General features: G+C 42.6%; 1 protein-coding gene across 1 annotated transcript in view; it reads right to left on the minus strand.

The window, feature by feature from the left end:
- Gipc2 (GIPC PDZ domain containing family member 2) overlaps positions 1-22,720 on the minus strand; it is an 81,365-nt gene that overhangs the window by 39,031 nt on the left and 19,614 nt on the right. Inside the window, exon 2 of the mRNA XM_028754326.1 lies at positions 6,219-6,404. Coding sequence (XP_028610159.1) covers positions 6,219-6,404 — 186 coding nt within the window. The remainder of the gene's footprint in view (positions 1-6,218; positions 6,405-22,720) is intronic.

Here is a 22,720-nt window from a genome sequence, read left to right on the forward strand (position 1 = left end):
GTGCCATGGCATGCCTGTGGAAGTCAGAGGACAGTTCTCAGGAGCCAATCCTCTCCTCTCTCCATGTATTTTTCTTTTGATCAATTACAAAAACAAATTTTAGTGCTCTTGTACATATCTTTAGTTTTTTTTAACATGTGCTATACATTTATTTAAAATAACAAAACACATTAGCTTAATCACATAAAAGACTTAGAAGTGATGAATGACTCTTACCTGTGAATTAAAGGTCAGATTAACAATGAGACACTCTCACCCAAGCTGCAAGATGATAGAAAGGTTGCCAGAGAGAGCCCAGGCCAGAAGGGAAAAGGTAGGTACCAGAAGTCTGACAGCAGCAGAAGAGACCTAAGCAGCAACAAGGAGAGAGTCAGAGCACCTGTGGGCCACAGACATGAAGCAGAGAAGGGAGGAAAACAGAAAGGTAAAACCTGGAGAAGATCACCCAAAGACACCCTGTGTGTGAACATGTGTAGTACATTGGCTATTTTCTGTGGGATCTGAGCCCCAGACTCCTGAGCCAACAGAATAGAAACAGAGGTGGTGAGTGTCTCCAGTAAGGGTTCTATAGCTGTGATAAATGTGATAAAACACCATGACCGGGGCTGCTGGGAATGGTGGGGCATGTCTTTAATCTCAATATTCTGGAGGTAGAGGCAGGAGGATCTCTGTAAGTTTGAGACAGCCTAGTCTGCATAATGAGTTCAGGACAGACAGGGTTATGTAAAGAGACTTTGCCTTTCTCTCACTCTCAAAAAATAAATAAACAAGAACAACAAAAAAACCATAACAACAAGAAGAACCCAGAAGCAATGAGAAGGAAGGGTCTATTTGGCTTAGGCTTTGTGGGGCACAGTGAGGGAAGCCAAGGCAAGAACCAGCAGTCAGGAAGTGATAGAGAGACCATGGAGGGATGCTGCTTCCTGGATTGCTCCTCTCGGCTTGCTCAGCCTGCTCTCTTACAGAAGGCCGTCTGCTCAGGAGTGGCAGTGCACACAGAGAGCTAACACTCCTCCATCAATTATTAATCAAGAATATGCCCCAAAGGTCTGCCTATGGCAGCAGTTCTCAACCTGTGAATCCCAGCCTCTGAGCTGAGTGACGCTTTCACAGGAGTCACCTAAGACCATTGGGAAACACAGATGTTTACGTCATGATTCATAGCAATAGCAACATTACAGTTTTGAAGCAGCAATAAAATCATTTTATGGTTGGGGGTCACCACAACAGGAGAAACTGTATTAAAAGGCCATAGCATTAGCAAAGTTGAAACCACCGGTCTATAGGCAATCTGATGGAGGCATTTTCTCAACTTAGGTTCCTCTTCCCAGATAACTCTAGTCTGTGTCAAGCTGACAGAAAGAAAGAAAGAAAGAAAGAAAGAAAGAAAGAAAGAAAGAAAGAAAGAAAGAAAGAAAGGAAGAAAGGAAGAAAGAAAGGAAGGAAGAGAACAAAAGGAAAAAAGAAAGAAAAGAAAAGAAAAGAAAAGAAAAGAAAAGAAAAGAAAAGAAAAGAAAAGAAAAGAAAGACAGGAAGGAAGGAAAAGAAAAGAAAAACCAACAAAGAACAAGTATACTGGACCAGAAGAGATAGCTCAGTCTCCAAAGTGTTGGCTATGTGCAAGTATGGGTACATAAAAAGTCAGGAGTGGTGGCATGTGTGTCTAATCCCAGCTCAGAGGGGCTGAGGCAACAGGATTCCTGGGACTTGCTCAGATCCCAATGAGAGTTTCAGAAAAGATGGTAGATAGCTCTCGAGTGACACTTCCTGGTGTTGGCCTTTGTCCTCCACATATATCTATATACATGTGAACACTTATTTTATTTCAATGAGATGTCAATAGATAAACTTCTGAAATACAATGTGTTTTAACAATCATAGAGTATCTGAACAGAGGTTAATAATATTGCTCAGGGTACTATCTGGTCCAAAGTATCAAGAAAAATGAAAGACAAACATTATTTGCTAGTATGTATAAAATTTAGTATTCTACATTCACTTAAGAATCTAAAGAACTTTTCACCTCATCTTGGCCCTTCCAAAGTGGTCCCCTGAGGAATCTTCAGAACTTTCACAATTTCCCTGCTCCAAAGAGTGTAGCCTGTCTCTCAACATAAGAACACATCAGAAAGTCACAGATTAGGGACTGAAGAGATGGCTCAGAGGTTAAGAGCATTGGTTGCTCTTGCAGAGGACCCAGGTTCAATTCCCAGCACCCACATGGCACTTCCAACAATCTTTATTCCAGATCAGGTGATCTGACACCCGCCTCTGGGCTCTGTAGGCACCAGGCATTCACATGATACACAGAGATTTGTGCACAAAAAATATCCACACACATTTTTTTTTTAAATCAAGGAAAATAGTAGACTAAGGAGAACCCTAGAAAAGGCTAAGGGATTATTCCAGAAATGTGGAAGAACCATCAGAAAGCAGGATGCTGCACTGGGCTTACAGAAGGGAAGGGAGGTGGGGAAAATAACCAAGAAAACCAACGTGGACTAGAGATAAGATTTTCCTTGTTTTGTGGTGAGACCAGGGCTCAAAACAAGGCTGGTTTCAAACTCTCCACAGAGCCAACAATGACCTGGAACTTCTTTAAAGCATTCTTTATTTAATTTATCTGTATGAATACACTGTAGCTGTCTTCAGACACACCAGAAGAGGGTATCAGATCCCATTACAGATGGTTGCGAGTCACCATGTGGTTGCTGGAAATTGAACTCAGGAACTCTGGAAGAGCAGTCAGTGCTCTTAACCACTGAGCCATCCCTCCAGCCCAGACCTGGAACTTCTGATCTCTCTTCCTTTACCATCTGAGTGTTGGGATCACAAGTGTGTATACTAATGGCCACTCTTACTCTGTGCTGGGGATAGAACCCACAGGTTTGTGCATGCAAGACGAGTTCTCTACCCACTGAACTACATCTCCAGCCCTGGGGGTTAGTTTGTTGAGTCAAACCAATGTTTGATTCTTCTCAATTTCATAATTGTACTATGGGTATATGTAACATAAAGAATACTTTGGTTCTTAGTGATTACACTCTGAAGTGGTTAGGAGTAAAAAGAATGAGACTAGACAGAAAATCAGATAGATACAAATGTGCATGAAAAACACAGCAAATTAGCAAATGATTAGAAACTGGACATTTAGATAAATTGTATATAAAAGTTGTTTTTGTAATTATTGTGACATTTTAAATTTTAAAATTATCCAATTTACAAAATTTTTACCATCTGTATTTTAAAGTAGATGATGTGTTGGCTTCCTCCCTTCTTACCACGCCCTCTGTCCCCAAAGGACTAGTGACTAGTACTTTGAGGCAGGCACATATTTGACAAGACAAAAAAAAAAAAAATAGAAACAGTCGCTTGGAATGTCAGAGGCTAACATCTAAAGCATGCACATGCTAGGGACGCTTCTGAGCCTCCTCTGCAGACAGTAGACAGGCTCTGCTGCTTGTACCTGGTGTCCTGAACTTCCCAGACTCTCCCACATGACTTACCCAGCTCAAGGGTTTTCCATTTGGTCACCCACTCCACCTCCAATGCATTTCTATCTCCTGCAGCACTAAAAATAACCATCCTATCGAGCAGGCAGTTAGAGAGGCATCTGCAGCGAAGATAACGTCCCGTCCCTACACTTGTTTCTTTAATGATGCGGTGCACCAGCAAAGAAGGCCGTAATAAACTGCTGTGCCGCACAAAGCACAGTTTATTACTGACTCTTAGTTCAAGGCATAGAAATACCTGCTCTGGAGTCAGGCTCCTTAGGTTCAAATTCCGAACCTGCCCAGCATTACAATTCTGACCAAGCTATTTAACCGTCCTCATCCTATCTTGGCATTTTGGTGATACTGCCCATCACGGACACATTGCAAAGACACACTGAGAAAGGCAGAGACTGCAGACACATAACGCATGATTCTACAGATCTTAAGAAGCAAGTGTCAGTGGGTACCACCTCTCAGGGCAGATGTCACTGGAAGGGTGCATAAGGGAGTCTTCAGGGTAGCAGACATGCAGTTCCTATGACCCTGTGGATCTTACAACACTGTACTGGCGCTAGAATGTGAACATTCATTAAACTGTACGTTTTTTTTTTTTAATGTGCTTATGCTGGAAGTTTAAAAAGACATTGTGCCAATAAAATCAGATTGCTGTGAGAATGGAAGACAGTACAGTTGCTCGGGTGCTATGCCACCCGAGCTTAGATCTCCAGCAGCCACATAAAGAGCCAGGCATGCGTCCCCAATTCTAGCAATGGGGAGGTGGGTCAGGCAATCTTATGGGTTTACTTGACAGCCATCCTAACCTAATCTGTGAGCTCGAGATTCAGTGAAAGACCTTGTCTCAAAACATAAAATATGTGACTAAAGAAGCCATCTGACATCAGCCTCTGGCCTACACACACACACATACACACACACACACACACACACACGCATGCACACATGCCACACCCTGACACAGGCAGTACCACACACATAAAATTAAATCAAAATAAATCAAACTAGGATTACTATGAAGGTTAAACAAAAATGCATGCAGAGTGTCTGGTGTTTGGGGAGCAGTCTGTGTAAGCCAGCTGCCATTAAGACAGCTGTAATGGCTATTCCTGATTGTCAACTTGACTACATCTGAGTGAACTACAATACAGAAATGCAAGGCACACCTGTGATCCAGATAGTGTGGCTGAAAGACACAGGCTTCTGACCTGGATGACACATGCTTTTGATCCAGATCTTGAGGCATAGTAGCCATGAAAAGCTTAGGCCCAGGCAAGATAGTACATGCCTTTAATCCTAAGAGATTGAGGAAGCAGATCTCTGAGTTCAAGGCAAGCCTGGGACAAAGCAAGTTCCAAATCCAGGTGTAGTTGTACACACCTTTAATCTGGGCCACATCTTCTACTGGAGGTCTACTTGAGGACATTGGAAGAAGGAAGGCTCACTCTTCTTCACCTGCTTGCGTTTACTGGCCAGCACATCTGTTGGAACCTGGATTCCAGTTTACACAGAAGACCAGCTGTATCACCCAGCCTCATGGGACTGAACAACTACTAAATTCTTGGACTTCCCACTCACAGCTGACCATTGTTGGGTAAGTTGTACTACAGACTATAAGTCATTACGATAAATTCCCTTAATATATATAGACATTCCATACGTTCTGTGACTATAAAGAACCCTGGCTAATACAGCAACCAACCCTGAGGCAAGAGAATCACTTGAGCTCAGGAGTCCATGGACAGCCTGAGCTATGTAGCAAGGTGCTGTCTCAAGAGAACATGCAACAATTGTGTTTGTACTGGACACAGACATTCCTTGGTCTCTAGGCAACAAGATACAATAACTATTTATATAGATGCCATAAGAGATCTAGAGATGATTGAAGCTTTACAGGAGGATGTACATAGGTTATGTGCAAGTACTAAGCTATTTGTATTATACACTCAGACAGGCACAGATTTTAGCATGCACTGGGGTTCCCGAACCAACTTGTATGCACACACACACACGCACACACACACACACACACCCCGAGGGGACGAGGATGGATATACTCATTACAGAAGACACACAAACATAACACACACACTCACACACACAGAGGAGATGGGAAATGCTGTTACTCATTACAGCAGACACACATATACATACACACATTCATACACTCACACACACGGATAGAAGACAGCTGCACTCATTACAGCAGACACACACACACACACAGGATGGCATGGCTGTACTCACTACAGCAGAATTTTTCCTTGGCTATTCTCACTTTCATACTATTTTAAACTTCTCCTTACAACTCTATATTACTCTTTTTGCATACAAACAAAAGAATTAGGTTATTGAGATAACTCTGAAGAATATATTTTTGAAAACCTGTGCAGTTTTTAAAAGTAACATCAAATCTCTAAAACTCATCCAGAAAGTCCTCGGAGCTACAGGAGCAGGCCACTTCCGTGAGTAGTGAGGAAGCACTGGGGCTAGTCCACCCTCCTCACATTCTCAACAGTAGAGGATGCTAAAGCAAAGGGAAGGATTTCAGAAAGAGTGTTTCAAAAGTGTCATCTTCAAACATTTTTTAAAATAAAAGTGAGATACCAATTTGTAAACCCCAGCTGAGCTAGCTAGCTCTCCCCAAAAAGAATTTGTAACTCTCTTTGATCTCGAAGATTGTCTTAATTTTTTTTTTCAAAAACTTACCTTGATAAAAGCATAGCCAGCACCGTTATCTGTGATGGTGAGTCCAAGCGAATCCTCTGACTTATAAACGTTCACTTCCTTCTTTATGCCTTTTACGTGGGCAAATATGAAATCTTCAAGACCCAGCTGCCCGCCCAGGAGCTTTCCCATATCAATTTTAGGTGTGTTTAAAGTACAAAATAAGATCTGCAAAGAGAGAAAAGAACCTTTTAGATCAGTCTTCTTCAACAAAACACCCTGACCATTCAATAAATATCTTATTCAATATATATCTATTGAATGATATAGTCCTCAATTTATGACGTGGACGTCCCTGTCATAAAGTGTAATAGTAGTTGGTATGTGGGTAGAATTTGAGGCAATGTTTTCATACGTTAGCATTAGATGACATGTCGTCAGCATTTCTGAAGACCAGACCCTCTGCTAGGTGATATACAGCCACTCATTTAACACTCACAATGACTATATAAAGGACATTGTATCCTCGTATCACAAACAGGAAATGGAGATTTAGCAAAATAAATTAATACAAGTCACAAAGTCGTCATTTGTCAGAGTCAAGGATCTGAGTTCAACTCTCATTGACTTCAGAGTAGTTTAAGCTAAACAAGCCCCTCTGAAATGTAAGTTCTATTCCCAAAGGTCCGCAGGACGCACATACACAGTAGTGATGCACACCACCATGGAAACCACATCAAAACCAGTAAATACATCCTTTTTCTTTTTTTTCTTTTTTTTTTTTTTTTGGTTTTGTTTGTTTGTTTGGGTTTTTGTTGTTGTTGGGTTTTTGGGGGGTTTTCGAGACAGGGTTTCTCTGTGTAACAAACAAGCCTATTCTGAATTCTGTAGACCAGGCTGCTCTTGAACTCACAGAGATCTGCCTCCCTCTGCCTCCTGAGTACTGGGATCAAAGGAATAGGAATGCACCACCATGCCCGGCCTTATCTTTTTTAAAAAGGGATATTTTGTTTCTTTTGGATCATAGTGATTCAAAATAGCAATTTAAGTGAAGCTGAAGGTGTACCTCCGCGGTAGACCTCTGGCCTAGTACAAAGCACGCCTCGGGCTTGTGGAAAAAAAAAAAAGCAACCTTGTTTTTTTCTATCTAATTTGGCTATCCCACCAACGACCAATAGTCCATAAATCTTCCCCATCAGCTAAAACTTTTGTTTACACAAAAGCCACCTCCCTGTATTTCTGGGACTTGAGCCTAGCAGCCTGTTTCACTAGAATAAAACCCAAGTAACCTCCCCCCAACGTGCCCGCTGATCCAGTTGGGTCCTGGTACAGGTTCTCTACAAAAAGAATCTTCCTGTTGAGCTGCTTTCACCTGGCTCTTGTGCCCCTTGTAAAACACCAGGGTTGTTATTTGTTTCTAATAGACTCAGTACTCAGCACGGGAGACGCCAGACAATTTAAAGAGTCCGTGAAGTATTTTAGGAATAAATTGTGTGTCAACGACTAGCAAATACAACCGCTTAAATTTTATAAAAAAGAGATGGAGGGCCATGGCATGATGATGGAGGGGTATGGCATGATAGTGTACGTCTTTAAATCCCAACACTCAGTGGCCAAGGCAGAGGGACCTCTTCTGTGAGTTCCAGTCCAACCTGGGCTGCACAATGGGACCCTGAAGCCTGGATGGCATTGCTAAAGTTTGGGATACAGACAGAGCTCTTACGAAACTCAGTAAGGGGCTATACATAAAAAGAAGTTTACAAACGGACAGTTCTAACTGTGGGTCCAGTTATTGTCCCCATTTGACAGATGCTTACTGAGTGATAGCTCAGCAACGCTTGAGAGCTCCTTAAACTGCAGGATCTGGGAAGACCAAGTTAGATCCTGCTCCTTTTTTAAAGGTCATAACCAGGATAAATTTCATTTCCCCCGAAACCATATGTGATGGCCACACTTGGTTGTCAACTTGACCATATCAGGAATGAACTAAACCTAACCTACTAGTTAACTAATTTAACAGGAATTAACTAAAACTAACATAAGTTGCCAGGCACATGTGTGAGGGATTTTTATTAGTTAATTAACTAGGTCATCTGAGCCTCACCTTAAGTCCACAGCATTTGAGGTCGGACTCTGGGCCGCACCTACTGGTGGCAGCCTATGTAAGAACGAGGAAGAAAGCGGCTTTTGCTCTTCGCTGGCCCTTGCTCTTACATCACCAGCATTAGAGCCTACTTTGGGATTCCAACAGATACTGAAGACCTACTGAGACATCCAGTCTCGTCTCTTGGACTGAACAACTAATTAGTGGATTCTTAGACTTGTCGTGGTAGACAGCCATTGTTGAACTAGCTGGACCACAGCCTGTAACCTATAAGTAAGTTACTCTAATAAGTCTCCTTCATATAGATAGATAGATAGATAGATAGATAGATAGATAGATAGATAGATGTGTGTATACATATAAAGTGTTCTAATATATATTATTAATACATAATATATAATTATAGATAAATTTATATTATCTATAATTATATATAATATATTGTATATTATGTATATAAATAATCATAATTTTTATATAAACATCATTTATATATTTGTAATATATAAATGAATATATTAATTCTATTAGTTCTGTTCCTCTAGACAACCCTGTCTAATCATATTATTCAATATTTTAAACTAAAAGACAGTATTCTTACTATGTATTTATTCTTTAATTGCTACTTTCCCAGTGTTTTTAAATTTCTACCACCTACTTGTTACTACTGATCATTGAAACTCGTCTGGCCAGGACAGCAAAAGCCTGAGCACAGTACCAGGACTATACATTAATGCTACATTCCCCATGGTGGCTACATTAATGCTACATTCCCTATGGTGGCTACAGTAATGCTACATTCCCTATGTTGGCTACATTAATGCTACATTCCCTATGGTGACTACATAAATGCTACATTCTCTATGACCGTTACATATTCTACAAGGATACTTTGTGGATGGCACAGAATAAATATTTGTCCTCAGTGCTTCAGCAGATGTTCTAGCCCATAGACAGATAAATTAATCCCCAAAACACATCCAAATTATTTTTAAAACTCCAGGAAGTTCACTTCCAGATCTCCTTTGTTTGTTGTTTTCCTTAAACAAAAACTACACTGCCCGAAGATTCTAGTGTTCCAACAATATGTGAATAAAAAAGTCATGGTTTGTGCACCTAGAAATGCATTATTTGTGGGTGTGTTTTTTTAATTGTTGCAAATAGATTCTTCTCTCACACAATACATTCTAACTGCAGTTTACACTCCCCCAACTCCTCCCTCCTGGTGTATGTCCTTTACCCACCCTCCACCCCTCACCCACCTCTCCTTCCCCAGAAACACTCCCTCTATATTTTCCTTCAGAAAAGAGCAGACCTCCAAGAGACAACAACCAAACACAACAATACAAGATACAAAAAGACTACACACAAACCCTCATATGGAGGCTGGACAAGGCAACCTAACAGAAGAAAGACTCCCAAAAGCAGGCAAAAGAATCAGAGACACACCCACTCTTATGTGGGAAAAGGGGCATGGCGTAAGTTCCAGGGACTTTCCACGCTGGCAGGTCCCACATACAGGAGAAACGTCTGGAGTTCCAAAGGCTGGAGGCTTTGGCGGTGGCAGGCCCCAGTGACACGGGAAAGTCCTTATTTCCAAAAGGGTTTATTGTCATAGCGTATGGTGGATGGATCTGCATGTACCCCCCTCCCCCAAAACTCAGGGCAGACCTGAGTTAAATAGGGAGGGAGAAAGAGGGAGGGCCTGGGGAAGAATGTTTAATTTGCTCCACCCTCTGGCCTTCATTTGTATGTAAATCCCTAGGGCCTGAGACCTATGGTCACACCGTCTACCTGTGCACTTTGGGAGAGGCTGTAATGGCCTACGTGACTGAACAATGTAGGTCTATGGAGACGAGACTGCGTGTCAGGACTCTGGGTTCTGGGGATGTGGCCAAAAGCCTGCCGATTCTCCCTTGGAGTCTTGGGGTACCAGGCCCATGCCCAACCATGAACCAAGATACCCTTACACAATCCCACACTCTTATGGGTTCAGTTTTAAGTGTAAGCAGCTAAAACAGTTCTCTCCTGTGGCAATCTACAACAGCAATACTAAAAATTTTCATAACTGCTTTCTTACATCTCAGTTTTCTCAAGAATCTTGCTTTTTTTTTTTTGTACCCTTTATCTCAAATAAGAATTGTAGAAGTATCAGTCAGTGTCACTGCAGAAAATAAAAATGGGAAATTGAAAATGAATAGATCAAGCATCCCCCTCTCCTGTGAAGATTTTCATTCCATTGTTACACATAAGAAAATCAGGGGGCTGTCTTTCTGTTCTTAATGTCTAGGTTTGACTAGGCTATTCTCTTTTTTTTTTTTCAGATTTATTTTTAATTATGCATATGTGTATGTTTCTATGTGTGGAATGTATACATCTGAGTGAGGGTGTCTAAGGATACTAGAGGTATTTGATCCCCCTGGAGTTGGAGTTACGGGTGGGTATGAGCCCTGATATGGGTAACTAGCATCTGAACTCTGATCCTCTGAAAGAGCAGCCAGTTTTCTTCACTGCTGAACTATCGTTCCAACCCTGGAAGGTTCATATTGCCTACATTTTAGAGACTTGTCTATATAGTGAGTTCTAGGCCAGCAAAGACTGTCTAATGACCCTATCAAAAAAAAAATCTTCCAAAAAGATCAGTGTCTTCTGCTATATGATCCCCCGTGTCTTAGTCAGTGTTCTATTACTGTGAAGAGACATCATGAGCAAGGCAACTCTTAGGAAAAAAAGCATTTAATTGAGGCTGGCTAAGAGTTTCACAGGCTTAGTCCATTATCATCATGCCAGGAACCATGCAAACAAGCTGTTGGAGAAGCAGCTAAGAGCTACATCCTAATCCAAAAGCAGAGAGAGATTGGGCTTTTATGTGGGCTTTTGAAACCTCAAAGCCTAACCCAAATAACTTCCTCCCACAAGGCCACACCTCCTAATCCTTCTAATCCTTTCAGACAGCTCTCCATGGTGCCTAAGCATTCAAATATATGAGCTTATGGGGCCATTCTTATTCAAACCATCACATTCTCAAAGAATAAACATGTTATATCAAGAAACTTATAACTTACTATTTCCTAACTATGCTGATACTGAGGTGAGGTGTGTACCGTTTCAACATGGGCTCCCACTTTTGCAAAAGCACAGTGGCTACCAGCATCTACTTCAACTATAACACTGAAAACAACACTCTGAGGAAATGGAAGACAGAAAGAATAAAAGAAGACCAGTATTAAGGACAAGAGAGACACTGATGCATTATGGGTACCAGCTACTTACACAACCTAAAGTTACAACAGATCCAGGTAATGGTGTCTTTCAGGGTGCACAATGCTAATTTGAAAGTCCAAATTCAGAATGTTCTACAATCCAAAACATTTTGTACCTCACTATATTGTGGAATATTCTATACCACAAAATTTTGTTTTCTGCCCAAAATTACCTTTTAAAGTATTATACACTGATATCTTCTGTCTATGTGTATGACATTAAACAATTTATAAATAAACTTTGTGTTAAATGTACAAATATCCCAAAATCCAAGATGAAACTGGAATCCAAAATACATCAATTCTAAGGCTTTCCAAGGGATAAGCAACCTACAGGTGTGTTTATCTGTTTGTTTTAGGGTATGGTCCCGAACACGATAAGAGCATGCTTCAGAGCCAGTGAGGTGGCTCAGCAGTTACAGTGCTTCCCACCCAAGCCTGACAGTATGAATTCAATCTCTAGAATCCACACCAAAGCCAAATGCAGTTGCTCATATCTATAATCCCAGGGTTCCCACATAGAGCTGGGAAGAAACAAGGCATCATCAGAAAGCTCACATACACAGCACCTAGGAAGAAACAAGAGAGGCCCTGCCTCAGCACAAGGTGAGCGAAGAGAGTTAGCTGCTGAACGCTGTCCTCCAACTTCCACACAGGCACCTTGTCGAACACAAGCTGCCTCCCAAAGCAATCTTTTGTTTTGTTTTGTTTTGTTTTGGTTTGGTTTTTCGAGACAGGGTTTCTCTGTGTAGCCCTGGCTGTCCTGGAACTCACTCTGTAAACCAGGCTGGCCTCGAACTCAGAAATCTGCCTGCCTCTGCCTCCCAAGTGCTGGGATTAAAGGCCCAAAGTAATCTTTAAGAACACACTACCACTGAACTATACCTGCAGCCTTGCCTTTTTATCTATTTCTCCCACCTTAGAAAACGATGGCTTAGAGAGTAAAAAGAAGTTTTGTCTAAGACTCTAGCCACGGTTGACTAATTCCAGTCTCTTTGCCCTCCAATGAATCTCTGAGTTCAAACATCTGCACAGAGCCATCTAAGCCCCCATCACCTCCCAGTGTAAGCACAACTAATCCTTCTGACTCAGATGTAAAGGCACGTAGCCCTGTGCCCTCAGCAGACCAGCCCTGTACTCAGCAGCTCAGACCACAAAGAGTTTGTCTGTCTAAGGTCAAAGTCACAGCAAGAATTCAGGCTTCAGTGTTTGTTTGTTTGTTTGTTTTCCTAACCCATAATTCTTTACCTACGGTGTCAATATAAATTCAGTCTTCAGTGAGAAACTTCTACAATTCAGAGATTAGGTATTTTATGCTGTGTAAAACTAAATAAAAACTAATTAGTTTTTATAGTAAACTGTTCACTTTCTCAAGGAGTAAGACAGCTTCCAAAATGAATTTCTTGTAAATGGCTCTAAAAGTCACACACATTAGATGTTTTAAGAAATGTACAAATATCATCAAAGCATGCTTGCTCAGTTTGAGTTATAATACTTGAGAAGCTTTCTTTTAATGTCATTTCTGGTCATTTTAAACTATTTATACTCATTTCTCTGTATTATAAACAGTCATTCTAAAATCTCCTGTCTAGTATTTTCTCAATATAACATACACACTACATCTCTAGTAATGTTTCAAACAATGCATCATGCTATACATAGTGCCTTAATGCCTGTAGTCACTAGAAACAGTTTCACGGCTTAGGAAAGATATAAAATTGGCAACAAGATAGACGTTTAGAAACATGATACCGTGTGCTTTATTTAGACCCTCATGAGGATATTGTAGAAAGCCCTTCCTCGAACAGGGTAGAACTTTCTATAAATGATTCACTTCTAAATTAGCCTCCAGAGGTCAGCAATGGCAATCCTTAAATAAAAAGTGAATCACTCTGTGTAATCCTTGGCCAGCACAACTACTTTTTCCCAGTGTTTCTAATGACTAAAATAGTATGACAAAGGAATTCTATCAAGAAAAAAAAATGAAAGTCAAATCCATATTTTTAAACCACCAAGTGACTTCCCAGAATAACTAAGGGAACAAATTTTTCTGCTATGAGGTCTAATTGAGGGAGCTATGTATCTAAGAAAATCAAAAGTGCAAGGCAGTTCCTGAGACCCAAAAGAAGGGCAGGAGGGCATGGGTTTTAATCTTGCCTGTGTGGTCACAACCCAGAAACTAACCCAGTAAGTGAGACACTGCCCTCTCCCACAATATCCCTGCAGTGAGGGGAGATGGTTTAGCTTATCCCATCCGAGTAATGTAAGCTACTTGCCAACTTCAAAACATCATAAATCAAACGATACGTCTGTTTCCAGCTTTCTGAACCAATTATCTTCCTTAAAGTGTCTTTCTCCTTAATACAAAAGATGGGCAAGAACACAGCCAGGCGAGGAGACTAGGTCAGTAGTTTACATCCTGGCACAGCGAGATGGCATATAAGCATAATAAATATGAGATGAGATCCATGAACTAAGCTCTCCAGTCACCATCAAACCTGAATATATAGTTGTGAAGATGGTCGTTCAGCATCAAGAGAATCTTTAAGCTAAATATCCCACCTTGTTTTCTAGAAGGAAGAATTCTGTTCCTATTGGCCTGGGAAGCTGACCTGTTAACACTTAGCATAAAATATCTGAGGAGCAGGTAACACTGGAAAATGACCTACGTGGGGATGAAGAGTAGGTTTAGCAGTCTTGCTGTGGTGGGAGAGAACTGGAGCTCAGTTCCCAGCATCCATGTCAGAGGTATCATTACGACCACCTCTAATTCCAGCTCCAGGCATCCGATGCTGCCTTCTGGCTTCTGTGGGGTTTTGTATGCATGTACACACACACACACACACACACACACACGCATGCGCACACACACAATAAAATAAAATCAGACCAGAGTTATGGTATGATGAGACACTCAGCTGTGAAAGTACAGTTGACAAGGGAAGGTGCTCTGTTACTACAGTCTACGGAAGGAAGGCGCTCTGTTACTACAGTCTAGACCAGGAAGGAAGGCACTCTGTTACTACAGTCTAAAACAGAAATTCAGACAGCAAACCAAACACTTGGAGAAGGATGCACTATCAGAAAGAGAGGGCAGAGGGACTGGGAGATGGATATTTATTCTGGACCAAAATATTTGGAAATTGTTAGGAAAGAGTCCTTTTGGATTCCCTAGATGAGGTTAAATAATTTGGGAGAAGAAGGGAGATCACTTTAGGAACTTTAGTCTTTATTCAGAAATTGGAAAGTGTAAGGAATGAACGGAGAGGTAGAGTGGGAAGGGGCAGCTAAAAACACAAGTGTGGTTTCCCGTATTGCAGACTATGTGTGAGGTTTCTGATAGGTTGAGGTTGCTCAGTTTTGACCCCTTTCTTGCTCTAGAGATGGAGATCTCTAGGACCAAACACTGGGGAAAGGGGAAAGGGCTGACAGGTCTCTGTGGATGGGTAGGTCACAGGCCTAAGTAAAGGTCTCTGTGCTGGAAATTTTGCTTAAGCTTTCTCCCTGCCCCCTGCCCCCTTCTCCCTTCTCCCACCACAGTTTCTTCCCACCCTCTACTTGCCAGCATCATGTCTATTCAGCCTTTGAGATCCCTAGTACCAGGGCAGGCAGAGTATTTGGAGGAGGAGAGAAAACCCAGCAGGGTTAGAAGGGGTTCCAAATGGCTGGCAGGCTACTACTGGACTCCATGCTCAACTCCCAAGAATGTGTCACCACATCAGAGCCAGAACGAACAGTACCAGTCCCCTGGCTCCAGACTGGGTACTGACTCTGTTTCTGTGCTACCTGCTTCTATTTTTATGACCACACGTGTTCCCTTCTTCCAGTCCCCTCAGATCCTGCCATGTGTAACCCTCACCACTCTGAGAAGGGAAGATGGGGGGATGGAGGGGTGAGTGGTGGAGGTGAACCCTGCTGCTACTCCACTGCAAATGTATAACAAACTATTTCACCTCCAATCTTTCTTTTCTGCTCCCAGGCAATTTGGTTAACATTGGGTTAACTTTATCCCAGGTTATCCTTGGTCTCACAACTCCTTTTGCTCTCTGCATTATTTGGGTGTCTTGATATAACTGTATGGTCTCCTATTTGTCTTTCATTTCTTCTTAAAAAGACCAACAGGCATGGTCCTGTGTAGGTGTGTTCAGGCTAAGAAACATGTATTTAAAAGAAGATTCTGGCGGGATGGCTCAGTGGGAATAGCTCCTGCAGTTTGAGCCTGTTGATCTGAGTATGGTCCCCCAGAACCCTTGTGAAAAAGCCAGATTTGATGATGGGCACTTGGAACCCAGTGCTCCAATACCAAAGCGAGAGGCAGAACGGGAGACTCAGCCAGGACCAGAGAGTTTGGGGTAGCGAGTACAGCAGAAAGAGCGGGAGAAAGCTTCCTCAAAAATATGGGAGGATAGAGCATCTCCTGAACATTGTTCTCTGGCATTTACATGCCATTACGCTCACATGTCTAAAGACAGACAGACAGACAGACACACATACACACACACACACACTAACAATTACAACAATAATAGCAACTTTTAATTAAAAACACAGGAAAATCTTAAGACACAGGTGCTGGGGAGAGACTGTACTTGAATTGTTCTTCTGTATCTGCCATTGATAGCCATCCCTAACTCCCCAGCCTGGGCGCCTAGGGCCATGGTATGAACATAATTAGCAAGATTCTAGAGACTTAATGGGTATCAGGAGGGGTGAGACTTAGCTTGGACTGCTGAACGAGGATGCATGTTTAGCAGAACGTTTAGTAGATTAGCAGAATTATACACTGAGAATAAGCCTATCACGGCATAATCTATGCTTAGCAATAACACACAGAGGAACGCCTTCCCAAACCCACCTCCCTATCTGACCTCAAAGCCTGTGCTTTTCCCTTGCACCGTGCTGACTCACCACCTGTCAGGAACCTTGTAAACCTGTGCAGAGCTGCAGTGACCTGTGACACTCTGAGACACTGCAACCACATGCCCTACTCTGCACATGATAAACCTGTAAGAGCCAGGACTGTGGCTCGGTGCTTGCCTGGATTCCTATTTTCAGCATCTAGAGAAGAACCAAAGCATTCCATAAGATTTATCTAAAAGCCTAAACCCAGCAGAGATGTCCTCCTGTCCTCCTGGTGTGAACCATCACCAGCAGTAGCCAGGAGCCAAGCAACGCACCGGGGCGGGGGTTGGGTGGTACCAACTTCTAAGGAAATAGCTGAGATCTGGGAGAGCTCTTGGTTGTTACAATGACCAGGTAACACTGGCACTTGCAGAAGGTTTGGAAGGGCTCAGAGATGTCACATGAACTGCTAGGCTTGGTGAAGAGCTGGAAAACATTCCAAATAATTTTCAAGTGTCTTGTTAGATATTCAGACTGACAAGGTGGGAAATACAATTACTAAAGCCTAGGCTCTAGCTGTGTTAAAGGGAAGTAAGTACTCTTTGTTCTGAATTCTCCTAGACTGCGGTGACCATGCAAATCAAAGACCCATTTGTTTTATGCAAAAGCAGGGATTCTTCATTAGAGCCGGCGGCGACATCACTAACCAGTGCACTGCCGGTGTTATTTGACCTTTAGCATGCATTTCAGTCAGCTCCTGGGTGTTGCTGTGTTGCAATAAATAGTTTCAAGTGCTCATAAACATTTCTTGGTCGTTCTCTATTTTAAATTTCCACAGGAGGCTAGAGTAATGGCTCAGAAGTTAAGAGCGCTGGCTGTTCTTCCAGAGCCTGGGTTCAATTCTCAGCGTCCACACGCCTGTAACTCCAGTTCCAGAGCACTCAAGGCCTTCTCCTGGCCTCTTCCAGCACTACACACACACATACACACACACACACACACATACACACACACACACACACACACACAGTGCAAGGCGTACATGCAGGCAAAACACCAATACAAAAACAAAACACAAAAAATAAAATTGAAGTTAAAAATGTCATGGGCCAGCAAGATGGTTGAGCAGGTAAAAGCACTGCCATACAAACGTGGTGACCTGGGTGTCATTCCTGGAATCCACAGAATCAACTCATGTAGGTTGTCCTCTGACCTTCATGTGTACATACACACATACACGCATGTATATGCACACGTACATACACATATACACACACAACATGTATATACACACACACCACACAACCCCACATACACATACATGTGCATACACATGCACTCACACACACGTACACACACATGTATACACACACATGCTACAACCCAATAGTTAGGTTAAACATTTATAAAATTTAAATGTCACTTATGAAGACAAAGTAAGCTGGGCATGATGGTCCACACCTATAATCCCAGCATTTGGGAGGCTCACACTGAATTAACACAAACTCAACCCAGCCAGGGCCACATGGTAAGTCCCAGGGTGGGACCATGTTCTAAAAAGCAAAACAAGTGAGAAAAGAATGAGAGGGGATGTGATGGTTTGTATGTGCTCAGCACAGGGAGTGGCACTATTAGGAGGTGTGGCCTTGCTGGAGTGGGTGTGGCCTTGTTAGAGTAAGTGTGTCACTTGTGGGTGTGGGGTTTAATACCCTCATCCTAGCTGCCTGGAAGTCAGTACTCTGCTAGCAGCCTTCAGATGAAGATGTAGAACTCTCAGCTCCTCCTGCACCATGTCTGCCTGGATGCTGCCATGTTCCCGCCTTGATGATAATGGACTGAACCTCTGAACCTGTAAGCCAGCCCAAATTAAATGTTGTCCTTATAAGAGTTGCCTTGGTCATGGTGTCTGTTCACAGCAGTCAAACCCTGACTAAGACAGAGGATATATAAACATTCAGTGAGATATCATTCTATTTTTATTATGGTTAAGTCCATTTTTTACTACCTATGGGTACAAACGCATGTGTCTTCTGTTTTTTTTTTCCCAAATACCTATATACTAAAAACTATACTTCTCTCTAATATTATGGTTAATTAATACATTTTAAATTGCATGTGTAGATAGATGATGCTTAAAATATTATTACAGAGAGGCAAAATTGTGTTGCACATTTAGTATTAGACAGATTTGAGTATATAGTTAAGAATCAACCGTGGAGGCAGACATAGTGGTGCACACCTTTAATCCAGAGGCAGAGACAGGTGGACATTTGAGCGCTCACGGCCAGCCTGATCTACCTCATGGGTTACCAGAGAACTACCTATATAGACCATGTGTTTTAAAAAAAAAAATCATTCTGTACAGCATTGAAGGAAGACATGCAGGAAGGGTGGTGATTTTGAGACCAATTTGGGCCACATAGAGATTCAGAGGCAAGCTTGACTACACAAGACCTTGTGTTGGGTGGGCAGACAGAGGGGAGGAAACAGACTTAGGATTTGGACAGACACTGAGATCAAAGGCATTGCCCTGCACTTGTATATTTCACCTATACTGTGAGCCCCAGCTGACTCCACTGTGGATTGAGGCAATTTCTAGAGGTTCTGAAGGAATCCTCGCTTTAGATGAGATAGCACATATAAGGGTACACTAGGAATTCAGAAGTAACTACACTCTTCCTGTTTCCTGGTGTGTACTTCCCTTCTCCCAGCTATATTTACAGACAGGAAAATCAAGCTAGAGAGTGGGAAATACAAAGGATACAGAAAGAGACAGAAGTGACAGGAAAGAAGAACATCCTGACAGAAACCAGAACATGAGCTCGGAAGACTGAATCAGAATTGGCCCTGGGTCACAAAGGAAACAGTGCTAACACCAAATAGCCAGCCACCACTACATGAAGTAACACTTGGATGTGCGAATCATCTTAACAAAGAAGCAGAATCACCAGCTCCTTAACTCTGATACTGTGTTACCCTCCAAGGCCACCTTAACACTGTAACTTAGGAACCTGTGACTTTTATCAACTGACATGAGGATCCTGGGTGTCAGCCACCAAATGAAAACAGTTGGACCTGTCGCTCTGTGAGACTTTATCTCCAGGGAGATTTTTATACACATAACAAAGATGCTTTCTCAACGCTAGAGTTCTTAACCCACTTAGTCACTAACAGAGGGCAGACATGTTTCTCAAACCTGAACACCCTGCCACTAGCAAACTCTGAGGTCCCTTCCCGTTTTTCAGATATCCAGAAAACCTGCAGGACCTCACTGGCATCAAAGTCCCAGCTTTGACTCCACTCTGGCTATACCTGTAATACCGCATGCACTCAGCCCACCACACAGGAACTATGGTCCCTAAGGCAGTGGGCAAGATTTGTTTGTTTGTATCCTAACTCCTCTTGCCTTTCTCCTCTCTAGCTCAGCAAGCTTCTAGCCCACAGCTACTTGTTAATTAGTTACTTCTCTCTGAATAATAAGTTTCAAGGAACACCCTTGGCTAGCTCAAGGGTTCATCCTCAGGAGACAGAGGGAAACAACAGAAGAAATCCTTCCAGGAGACACACAGACTTTTAGGAAAGTCTTTCAATTTTGGCCCCTTCTTGATGACACAGTATCACTTCTTCTAACACCTGGAAGACACCATGGGACACAGTTACACTCACGGTGCCTTCCCTTCCCAGGCCTCTGTCTCTTTCTTAAAACCACTCCTCTCCTGCCACTACCAACCGTATAGAACATGTGCTTCTAACCAGGCTTGTTTTTAACGTATAGGGAAAGTGATAACCACGACGTTATGTTACATTATCTTTACCAAGCAGGCGTGAAGCCCTGACACTAAGATTCAAGTCTTTACAGCACATAATTAATCCTTTGAAACTAATTATTACTACTGGGTTTGGTGGTCATCTAATCCCCCAAATTTAGGAAGGTAGGAGAGGAGGTTCAGAAATTGAAAATCAGAAGCTGACTAGAGGGGTAAAGGTGTCTGTCACCAAACTGATGACTCAAGTTAGGCTCCTGGATCCACCTGGAGGAAGGAGAGAATCAACTCCCACATGCCCACGCCATTGTCCGACCTCACACCCCTGCCATAGCTGTGCACTCCACATACAAATAATCAAAGGGAATGTTTTAAAAAAGAAATTGAAGTTCTTTCTCATTTACAGATGGAGTTTGGTACCATACAGGACACTGCCTCAGTTTTGAAAGAGGTTGAGGGGTATACTGAAGTGATAAAATTATAAACATCATGTCTGGAGAGATTGCTCCACAGTTAGGAGCACTTGCTGCTCTTGCAGAGAACCCAGGTTCGATTCCCAGCATCCGTATGGCAGCTCACAACCATCTGTAACTCAGTTCCAAGAGATCCAATGTCCTCTTCCAGCTGTCTCAGTACCTGAATACATGTGGCACACATACTCACTCAGCGCCTGAATACATGTGACACACATACTCACTCTCAGCCCTGCATACATATGACACATGTACTTACTCTTAGCACCCAAATACATGTGACACACATACTCTTAGCAACCAAATACATGTGACACACATACTCACTCTCAGCACCTGCAAACATGTGACACACATACTTACTTTTAGCACCCTGCATACATGTGACACACTCACTCTCAGCACCCGAATACAAGTGACACACATTCTCACTTAAATACTCAAGGGAGCAAATATGGAGACAAAGTGAGGGACAGAAACTGAAGGAGGGGCCGTCTCAAGACCACCCCACCTGAGTATCTATCCCATGTGCAATCACCAAAGGTAGATGCTGATGTGGAAGACAGGAAGTGCATGCTGATAAGAGCCTGATATGGATATCTCCTCAGAGGCCTTCAAGAGTCAGACATATTCAGAGGCAGATGCTCACAACTAGCCATTGAACTGATCATGGGGTTCTCAATAGAGGAGTTAGAGTGAAGACTGAAGGAGCTGAAAGGGTTTGTGGCACCATGAGGAGAGCAACAATACCAACCAACCACAGCTCCCAGGGTCTAAACCACCAGCCTGGGAGCACTTAGGGGGGGATCCAGGGCTTCAGCTGAATATGTACAAGTGGAGGGCCCTGCTGGGCATAGGTGGAAGAAGAGAACCTTGACCTCATGAAGGCTGGATGCCCCAGGGGGTGGGAATTTTGAGGGTGGGGAGGTGGGAGTGGGGGGGTGTAGATAGAGGTTACATCCACAGAGAAGAAGGAGGAGGGGCGAGGGGATTGGGGGTTCCGAGGGGGTGGTGGGGGATGGGGTAAGGGGACAACATAGGAAATGTAAATAAATCATCCAATAAAAAAAAAAAAGAAAAAAAAATAAATAATTTTTAAACACTGTAAAGATCTGTGTGAGACACATTACCATAAAAATCAAGATAGTGGTTACTCTTATGGGGGAAACACACTGAAGGTTCTTCTGGGAAATGGCCTATCTCCTTATGCTCCTGCCTTCATGGCTGTTCAACTGCTCCATTATACACAATATTTGCCTCGTGTGCCTTCCTCTGCTTACGTTTGTTCAACAATAAAAACTCTTTTAGTGGAGGATGAGAGGAAGAAATGTTGGCTAATGTTTGATAGTTGCCGGTGCTGGGCACAGGAATAAATTCTATTACCCTCTTGCTTTTGCACATAAAGTTTCCATAAAAAAAAAACTTACCATTATAAAACTTTAACTGTATCCTAATGCTGGTTCCTGCCCAGAGTAGCTCTCAAAATCAGAGGAGAGAGAACAGAACAACAGTCAGGCAAGAGTTACTGACACGCAGGGGAGAAGCATGCAATCAGTCCCGAGGTAGAGGGAAGGCTTTTGGATGCCCTGTGTCCTCCAGCAAAAGAACAGGTTAATGAGACACACCAGAGGGAAAACTTCCATACCTGGGAGAAGAGGATTCATGGAGGCTCCAGAGAACAGCACACACCATGTTTCTGGCACGTCATGAGATAACAGCAAGGCTAACCTTTCCCTAATTCAGGTTGTCTCAGGACACTCAGCATGGCCAGCTCCTCTTCTGCAGGACTCCTCAGTCTTCGCCTGCCTACCCCACTTGACATTGCAGGCAGCACAGAGCGGAATCAAGGAGCCACGGGCACGAAAGGTCCTGACCCACCAACACTGGATCCCGACACACAGAGACTATCTGAGAACTCGTTTGTGACTCATAATGTAGGGCACAGAAAACTTTATAGTCCCCCAACAAAAAAGGGAAGAGATTGTTTGCTTTTAAAAAAAAATGGTGTGCATGTGTGCTTATGTGTGTGTGTGTGTGTCTGTGTGCACGTGTGTGTGTCTGTGTGTCTCTGTGTATGTATCTGTGTGTGTCTATGTGT

This window comes from Grammomys surdaster, unplaced genomic scaffold, assembly GCF_004785775.1.
Source record: "Grammomys surdaster isolate TR1022 unplaced genomic scaffold, NIH_TR_1.0 125996, whole genome shotgun sequence".
Taxonomy (NCBI): Eukaryota; Metazoa; Chordata; class Mammalia; order Rodentia; family Muridae; genus Grammomys; species Grammomys surdaster.